This window comes from Electrophorus electricus, chromosome 7 (genome assembly GCF_013358815.1).
Source record: "Electrophorus electricus isolate fEleEle1 chromosome 7, fEleEle1.pri, whole genome shotgun sequence".
Classification (NCBI taxonomy): domain Eukaryota; kingdom Metazoa; phylum Chordata; class Actinopteri; order Gymnotiformes; family Gymnotidae; genus Electrophorus; species Electrophorus electricus.
This window is the reverse complement of record NC_049541.1, coordinates 18,782,265-18,792,264: the sequence shown is the minus strand read 5'-3', so window position 1 is coordinate 18,792,264 and position 10,000 is coordinate 18,782,265. Positions and strand designations below refer to the sequence as shown.

General features: G+C 47.7%; 2 protein-coding genes across 2 annotated transcripts in view; both read left to right on the top strand.

The window, feature by feature from the left end:
• The window catches only part of LOC113582693 (tetratricopeptide repeat protein 41), a 13,616-nt gene extending 8,860 nt beyond the window's left edge, over positions 1-4,756 (top strand). Inside the window, 1 exon segment of the mRNA XM_035528553.1 lies at positions 4,505-4,756. Coding sequence (XP_035384446.1) covers positions 4,505-4,614 — 110 coding nt within the window. The 3' untranslated portion in view covers positions 4,615-4,756.
• Positions 4,757-5,404: 648 nt separating this feature from the next.
• Positions 5,405-10,000, top strand: part of naf1 (nuclear assembly factor 1 homolog (S. cerevisiae)) — a 6,704-nt gene continuing 2,108 nt past the window's right edge. Inside the window, exons 1-7 of the mRNA XM_027018596.2 lie at positions 5,405-5,503; positions 6,182-7,689; positions 7,909-8,065; positions 8,298-8,391; positions 8,827-8,909; positions 9,007-9,167; positions 9,252-9,303. Of these exons, the coding sequence (XP_026874397.2) occupies positions 5,465-5,503; positions 6,182-7,689; positions 7,909-8,065; positions 8,298-8,391; positions 8,827-8,909; positions 9,007-9,167; positions 9,252-9,303 (2,094 nt within the window). The 5' untranslated portion in view covers positions 5,405-5,464. The remainder of the gene's footprint in view (positions 5,504-6,181; positions 7,690-7,908; positions 8,066-8,297; positions 8,392-8,826; positions 8,910-9,006; positions 9,168-9,251; positions 9,304-10,000) is intronic.

Sequence of the window (10,000 nt, the reverse complement as noted above, 5' to 3'; positions counted from 1 at the left end):
CTACCTACCTACCTACCTACCTACCTACCTACCTACCTACCTACCTACCTACCTACCTACCTACCTACCTACCTACCTACCTACCTACCTACCTACCTACCTACCTACCTACCTACCTACCTACCTACCTACCTACCTACCTACCTACCTACCTACCTACCTACCTACCTACCTACCTACCTACCTACCTACCTACCTACCTACCTACCTACCTACCTACCTACCTACCTACCTACCTACCTACCTACCTACCTACCTACCTACCTACCTACCTACCTACCTACCTACCTACCTACCTACCTACCTACCTACCTACCTACCTACCTACCTACCTACCTACCTACCTACCTACCTACCTACCTACCTACCTACCTACCTACCTACCTACCTACCTACCTACCTACCTACCTACCTACCTACCTACCTACCTACCTACCTACCTACCTACCTACCTACCTACCTACCTACCTACCTACCTACCTACCTACCTACCTACCTACCTACCTACCTACCTACCTACCTACCTACCTACCTACCTACCTACCTACCTACCTACCTACCTACCTACCTACCTACCTACCTACCTACCTACCTACCTACCTACCTACCTACCTACCTACCTACCTACCTACCTACCTACCTACCTACCTACCTACCTACCTACCTACCTACCTACCTACCTACCTACCTACCTACCTACCTACCTACCTACCTACCTACCTACCTACCTACCTACCTACCTACCTACCTACCTACCTACCTACCTACCTACCTACCTACCTACCTACCTACCTACCTACCTACCTACCTACCTACCTACCTACCTACCTACCTACCTACCTACCTACCTACCTACCTACCTACCTACCTACCTACCTACCTACCTACCTACCTACCTACCTACCTACCTACCTACCTACCTACCTACCTACCTACCTACCTACCTACCTACCTACCTACCTACCTACCTACCTACCTACCTACCTACCTACCTACCTACCTACCTACCTACCTACCTACCTACCTACCTACCTACCTACCTACCTACCTACCTACCTACCTACCTACCTACCTACCTACCTACCTACCTACCTACCTACCTACCTACCTACCTACCTACCTACCTACCTACCTACCTACCTACCTACCTACCTACCTACCTACCTACCTACCTACCTACCTACCTACCTACCTACCTACCTACCTACCTACCTACCTACCTACCTACCTACCTACCTACCTACCTACCTACCTACCTACCTACCTACCTACCTACCTACCTACCTACCTACCTACCTACCTACCTACCTACCTACCTACCTACCTACCTACCTACCTACCTACCTACCTACCTACCTACCTACCTACCTACCTACCTACCTACCTACCTACCTACCTACCTACCTACCTACCTACCTACCTACCTACCTACCTACCTACCTACCTACCTACCTACCTACCTACCTACCTACCTACCTACCTACCTACCTACCTACCTACCTACCTACCTACCTACCTACCTACCTACCTACCTACCTACCTACCTACCTACCTACCTACCTACCTACCTACCTACCTACCTACCTACCTACCTACCTACCTACCTACCTACCTACCTACCTACCTACCTACCTACCTACCTACCTACCTACCTACCTACCTACCTACCTACCTACCTACCTACCTACCTACCTACCTACCTACCTACCTACCTACCTACCTACCTACCTACCTACCTACCTACCTACCTACCTACCTACCTACCTACCTACCTACCTACCTACCTACCTACCTACCTACCTACCTACCTACCTACCTACCTACCTACCTACCTACCTACCTACCTACCTACCTACCTACCTACCTACCTACCTACCTACCTACCTACCTACCTACCTACCTACCTACCTACCTACCTACCTACCTACCTACCTACCTACCTACCTACCTACCTACCTACCTACCTACCTACCTACCTACCTACCTACCTACCTACCTACCTACCTACCTACCTACCTACCTACCTACCTACCTACCTACCTACCTACCTACCTACCTACCTACCTACCTACCTACCTACCTACCTACCTACCTACCTACCTACCTACCTACCTACCTACCTACCTACCTACCTACCTACCTACCTACCTACCTACCTACCTACCTACCTACCTACCTACCTACCTACCTACCTACCTACCTACCTACCTACCTACCTACCTACCTACCTACCTACCTACCTACCTACCTACCTACCTACCTACCTACCTACCTACCTACCTACCTACCTACCTACCTACCTACCTACCTACCTACCTACCTACCTACCTACCTACCTACCTACCTACCTACCTACCTACCTACCTACCTACCTACCTACCTACCTACCTACCTACCTACCTACCTACCTACCTACCTACCTACCTACCTACCTACCTACCTACCTACCTACCTACCTACCTACCTACCTACCTACCTACCTACCTACCTACCTACCTACCTACCTACCTACCTACCTACCTACCTACCTACCTACCTACCTACCTACCTACCTACCTACCTACCTACCTACCTACCTACCTACCTACCTACCTACCTACCTACCTACCTACCTACCTACCTACCTACCTACCTACCTACCTACCTACCTACCTACCTACCTACCTACCTACCTACCTACCTACCTACCTACCTACCTACCTACCTACCTACCTACCTACCTACCTACCTACCTACCTACCTACCTACCTACCTACCTACCTACCTACCTACCTACCTACCTACCTACCTACCTACCTACCTACCTACCTACCTACCTACCTACCTACCTACCTACCTACCTACCTACCTACCTACCTACCTACCTACCTACCTACCTACCTACCTACCTACCTACCTACCTACCTACCTACCTACCTACCTACCTACCTACCTACCTACCTACCTACCTACCTACCTACCTACCTACCTACCTACCTACCTACCTACCTACCTACCTACCTACCTACCTACCTACCTACCTACCTACCTACCTACCTACCTACCTACCTACCTACCTACCTACCTACCTACCTACCTACCTACCTACCTACCTACCTACCTACCTACCTACCTACCTACCTACCTACCTACCTACCTACCTACCTACCTACCTACCTACCTACCTACCTACCTACCTACCTACCTACCTACCTACCTACCTACCTACCTACCTACCTACCTACCTACCTACCTACCTACCTACCTACCTACCTACCTACCTACCTACCTACCTACCTACCTACCTACCTACCTACCTACCTACCTACCTACCTACCTACCTACCTACCTACCTACCTACCTACCTACCTACCTACCTACCTACCTACCTACCTACCTACCTACCTACCTACCTACCTACCTACCTACCTACCTACCTACCTACCTACCTACCTACCTACCTACCTACCTACCTACCTACCTACCTACCTACCTACCTACCTACCTACCTACCTACCTACCTACCTACCTACCTACCTACCTACCTACCTACCTACCTACCTACCTACCTACCTACCTACCTACCTACCTACCTACCTACCTACCTACCTACCTACCTACCTACCTACCTACCTACCTACCTACCTACCTACCTACCTACCTACCTACCTACCTACCTACCTACCTACCTACCTACCTACCTACCTACCTACCTACCTACCTACCTACCTACCTACCTACCTACCTACCTACCTACCTACCTACCTACCTACCTACCTACCTACCTACCTACCTACCTACCTACCTACCTACCTACCTACCTACCTACCTACCTACCTACCTACCTACCTACCTACCTACCTACCTACCTACCTACCTACCTACCTACCTACCTACCTACCTACCTACCTACCTACCTACCTACCTACCTACCTACCTACCTACCTACCTACCTACCTACCTACCTACCTACCTACCTACCTACCTACCTACCTACCTACCTACCTACCTACCTACCTATCTATCTAATATACATATCACATAGAGGTAATTATGTGCTACAATATGTCAGGAACTATTCCATCAAATCTAATGGCAGCGGGGCGGTTTGTAGAGTGCAGTGAGGTGCTCGCTCCTGCTTTCTCCTGTAGCTGCAGAACGCCATCCGTGTGCGCGAAGCAGCGGCTGGGCTCCAGGACACGACGCCTCTCCTGTCCCAGCCCCTGTAGCGGGGGCTCGCCACCACACTGCACACGCTTGGTAGATGTAAAAATGTTCACCAGGTTCATCTAGAAACAGCAGGAGCAAATTGCGTCGTGTCGTTTGGCACACCGCTGTGCTTGGGATGGCCCCCATCGTTCTGTATTCGAAATTCACATCGAATGAAAACATCTAATAATAACTTCACACAGAATTAAAACAGCTGTAGTAACTTCACTTCTTGCCTTATGAAAGGTGTCCCGTGCGATAGACCGAAGGACTGTTCACCCATTGCTCTGTTTTGTTGACCTTGTATGACCTCCAGGTAACGTGCTACTGCAGAGTTCCTGTAAAGCTGAAAGGAGGGAGGTGCTGAGTCTGCTACAGAGGGCTTCTAACCTGGGACACCTGCTCACCAGAGAACTAGAGCAGTAAACAATCGTCATCAAGTCTGATAGAATGGAACTAGTATTTCCGAATAGTTTTTAACTAATAAAAAAAGAAAAAACACAACAACAAGAAAAAGGTTTTATCTTTTCTTTTAGTGTCCTAAATACAGGTGCTGTAGGAGTTAGGAAACCTGTGACTGCCACTGCAACTACTGTGGCCTCAGAGCGATATCAGGAGCCTAGCGGTAACAGTGCCCAAAGCAGGTGTGCGCCAACCCAGTAGGGCTATGTCTGGCTGTTTCATAATATGGAGAAGAATCATCGGGGAAACGACTCACTGCTCCTTTGAAATGATGATTTACATACGCAATATAAAAACAATGACAGTAGCTATAACGTATAGACCATGATGAAGCAATAAAACAGGGGCCAACACTAATTCAGAAAAACAACCACTTCCGAAACATACTTAATCCGACCATGTTCATCGGCATGACAGCATGTGTGCACTGTTGGAACCGAACCGAGCACAGTGTAGTTCTGTCTGTTATTTTTAAACGCATCATCTTCACGGGTGTACGCTAGTTCTCTTGTATTTGATTCGCCTCTTGTAGTTGTTTGTAAACTCAGTTATCCACTATTAGCTATCATTCCCACTTGAAAGCGTCTTTCAGACTACGTCTAAGTATCAGACTGTTTAACCATCGGTAAATCCAAAATTCGTAGTAATAAAATTCCCCGGAAACAGTCAAATCACTGCAAAAGACCACTTACATCTTTTATTTTGAAAAAAAGGTCCCTTTCTGCGGAAATTACGTTGTCGAGGGCGTGGCTTATCTGTCTAGCGTGATAGTCTCTTTTCTGAATTAATTTTCCAGCACTTGAATACGGGGTAAATGGAGAATTTAATAACAGAGGATTTAATATCCACTAAGGTACAGTATGAACAACGTCAGGCTCGTTGTGTAGCTTTGACCTCTTAAACACGACGCTTGCTGAAGATAAAGATAGGTTAACTGTTTTAGACTAAATGACCCAGTGAAATGTGTGTTCAGTTAGCTCTTGGTCCGCTTTTCTGTTTTCTAGCTAACCTGGTTAACTGAAAGTAACAGTAGATACATGAGCACACACACACACACACGCGACTGACCACTAGAAAATAGCCGCATGCCTTTTCCCACTGTGCTAGTTAGCTAGCATGCTAGCCAGCTGTACACGTGGCTAAGAAAACAAAGTCGCATGGAGCACATCGCAGCAGCAGCATCGAGGGAGCGACCCTTGTCATCACCCTTGTTAAGGGGACCCATACTCGCACTGGTTTAGGTAGCTCGTCATCTGTAAGTGTCCAGCCGTCAGCTCCTGCTTCCACATGCACAGCCACATGTAAAACGTAGCTAACGTTTCTGTTGCTGATGTTTGGCTAGGCAGTTGAGGATAAATCAGTTTATTGGCTTCCAGCGGGTCACTAAGATTAACTGTTAAGTTCTGTTGTCGTGAATTGATTTATTGTGCGTTTTAATGGTTTTATTACGTGCATCTTTTATTCCCTCAGATTACTTGCTTAACTGCCTATTTATTTATTTCATTTTATTTTGGGGCCTTCAAAATTCCAGCTTGAAGTGGATGACACGGCAGATAAGTTGTATCATGAACACAACAAACTAGTTGAACCTGAATCAAACAGCAGCACTTCAGAGAAAAGCGAACTACAGAGCCGTGACACTGAAGCCGACCCAGGTACAGTCAAAGTCGCCTCGCGGACGAGTGAGGTTATGGAGACGGGACTGTGCGAGCAGGACGGGGATCAGCACTCTGGCTCTCTGCATGGGAAAAGCGAACTACGGAGCCGTGACGCTGAAGCCGACCCAGGTACAGTCAAAGTCGCCTCGCGGACGAGTGAGGTTATGGAGACGGGACTGTGCGAGCAGGACGGGGATCAGCACTCTGGCTCTCTGCATGGGAAAAGCGAACTACGGAGCCGTGACGCTGAAGCCGACCCAGGTACAGTCAAAGTCGCCTCGCGGACGAGTGAGGTTATGGAGACGGGACTGTGCGAGCAGGACGGGGATCAGCACTCTGGCTCTCTGCATGGGAAAAGCGAACTACGGAGCCGTGACGCTGAAGCCGACCCAGGTACAGTCAAAGTCGCCTCGCGGACGAGTGAGGTTATGGAGACGGGACTGTGCGAGCAGGACGGGGATCAGCACTCTGGCTCTCTGCATGGGAAAAGCGAACTACGGAGCCGTGACGCTGAAGCCGACCCAGGTACAGTCAAAGTCGCCTCGCGGACGAGTGAGGTTATGGAGACGGGACTGTGCGAGCAGGACGGGGATCAGCACTCTGGCTCTCTGCATGGGAAAAGCGAACTACGGAGCCGTGACGCTGAAGCCGACCCAGGTACAGTCAAAGTCGCCTCGCGGACGAGTGAGGTTATGGAGACGGGACTGTGCGAGCAGGACGGGGATCAGCACTCTGGCTCTCTGCATGGGAAAAGCGAACTACGGAGCCGTGACGCTGAAGCCGACCCAGGTACAGTCAAAGTCGCCTCGCGGACGAGTGAGGTTATGGAGACGGGACTGTGCGAGCAGGACGGGGATCAGCACTCTGGCTTTCTGCATGGGAAAAGCGAACTACGGAGCCGTGACGCTGAAGCCGACCCAGGTACAGTCAAAGTCGCCTCGCGGACGAGTGAGGTTATGGAGACGGGACTGTGCGAGCAGGACGGGGATCAGCACTCTGGCTCTCTGCATGGGAAAAGCGAACTACGGAGCCGTGACGCTGAAGCCGACCCAGGTACAGTCAAAGTCGCCTCGCGGACGAGTGAGGTTATGGAGACGGGACTGTGCGAGCAGGACGGGGATCAGCACTCTGGCTCTCTGCATGGGAAAAGCGAGCTACGGAGCCGTGACGCTGAAGCCGACCCAGGTACAGTCAAAGTCGCCTCGCGGACGAGTGAGGTTATGGAGACGGGACTGTGCGAGCAGGACGGGGATCTGCACTCTGGCTCTCTGCATGGGACTGTACATCAGGAGGCAGTGATCCCTCTCTGTGGTGATGGAGGGTCTTTGGCACTGTTGAGCATGCAGTATAGGGATGACAGCTCAGATGACCCCTCAGACAGGTACATTAATCTAAACCACTGCCACAGTTTCAATAATAGACCAGATAGATTTTAAAAACACATGTGTTTGTGTACCTCAGGTATCGTGAAAATGTAATTGGTCAGCCTGATTTGATTACTTTTGTTCCTAACTTTGGATTTAGATGTTACATAATTAGGCACTGCGTCATTATATGATAATTGCTTTGAAACACTTTTCTTCTTTTTCCTCTTCCTCAGTGACTCAGACTCTTCTTCATCCTCCACATCATCTTCATCCTCCTCTTCCTTGTCTGGTCCTACGAATGAGCCTGACCAGGACGGTGATCAGGAAGATGGACACACTTCTGGGAAGAAACTGCCGCCAGTAAGGACTCAAGATGAGCTGCTTATTGAGGTGAGAACCTGACTGATAGGAAGCCTGTGTTGTCGGTGTATTGTGCAATTGTCAGTCATTGTTACAGTGTGTGTTGAAAGAGCAAGTGAAAGAATGTCTCCCTTAAAATAACCATATGAGCTCTTGTAAGATTTTTGCCTGAGATGTTGAATACTGATTTGGGCCGTTAGCATGTGGTTTGCTGAACGGCTTCATGGCATGTTGATTTGAAGGCTGCCCTGTTCGTGTGTAGGACCTTCCCCCGGTGGAAAATCTGACCCTTACCCTCCCTGAGGAGACAGAAGTGGAGGCTGTTGGAATCATCTCAAGCATCATAGATCAGCTAGGTAGTCTTACAGTAGTGCCAGTAATTATTTGCATTAATGGAATTTAGCTAACACTTTTATCCAAAGTACAAATTTTGAGCAATTGAGGGTTAAGGGTCTTGCTCAGGGCCCAACAGTGGCAACTTGGCAGCAGTGGGGCTTGAACTGGCAACCTTCTGATTACTAGAAAAAGTACCTTAACCACTGAGCCAACATTGCCCTAATCAGAGACTGGAGATACTTGTGCTGCAGTCACTAGTTATAGCTGCAGTGTGACTTGGCTGTCTAGATAAGTTACATTTGTATGGCTCTGTGTAAACATGTTTTGAATGAACTGGCCTTTTAGTAATTTAGTAGTTGCTTCTTTTAAGTGATTTGAAGTGTGAATGGGGCAGGATGGCATGTCCAGAAAGTATTAAGTAGCCATTGCTCTATGTTTTATGTTATATGTTCCAGTCATTGTTGAATCAAAAAAGGACAGTCCACCCCTGAATGAGGACAGTGTCTTATTCAACAAGGACCACCTAGCTATCGGCAGGGTACGCTCTTAAAACGCCCCACGTATCTCCTCTTCTGAAGTTTTTGTCATTAAGCAATCAAACCCAACATAAGATACGGATATTATTCTTCCGTTAGGTGTTTGAAGTGTTTGGCCCAGTTTGTCAGCCGTACTACGTCCTGAGGTTCAACTCTCAAGAGGAAATAGAGCAGAAGAACCTCCACTTAAGGGAGATGGTTTTCTTCGCTCCAAAACTCAAAGACTTCACTGACTACATCTTTGTTGAGAAGATTAAGCAGTGAGTAACCCATTTCTGAGAGCAACCATTATATAAATATATATTATTTGTGCTGATGGTGGACATTCTTTTGTGGTACTATAGAACGAGAGGCTCAGATGCTTCATGGAAGAATGACCAGGAGCCTCCCCCAGAGGTAAATATTACGATTTTCTACGTTATTAAACGTTATTAAAATATTTAGGCATCAGAAGAACCCAATAAGATTTAGGTGTTTTTGTTTAGGCTGTTTAACGTGACAGGAATTAGTAAGTTGTTTCTAAAGTGGAACATCTAGATCTGCAGTACTGAAGAATGATTATTGATGTAGAATTTGTACATTCGGTAGGTTGACAATCTTTCCTTCTTAATCAAGTCTGTTACAGTATAAATCTAATAGCAGTGTAAATCAGAGGTAATTCCAGATCAGCTTAACCACTGCTCTGAATTCTGTGTCCATGCGCTCACCAAAAGCACCACACAAAGAAACATCAGAAGAGTGGAGGTCATCTTTGTATTAAAACCTTTAAACTGTATCCATTTGCTGACCACAGAGTAATAGTATCCAGTCAGCCTGTGCTGAAAGTGATGTGGGTCAAACTCTTTTCTGTTTTATGTCTGACAACTCTGGATATTAGCCATCTAACACAGGGTAGCTCATTATAGTGGATAGCTCATCATAGGCCATAATGGAGTTAGTAATGAGAAGTTAGAAATGTGCAAAGCAGTATTAGGAACTGCAGGTTAGGCTGCATCCAAGAAAAATATGAGTGACAGACGAAAGTAGAACCCAAAATAAATGGCAAATATGCCTTTGTAAGCATATATGGCTTATTTGGCAGTTGTATACGTTG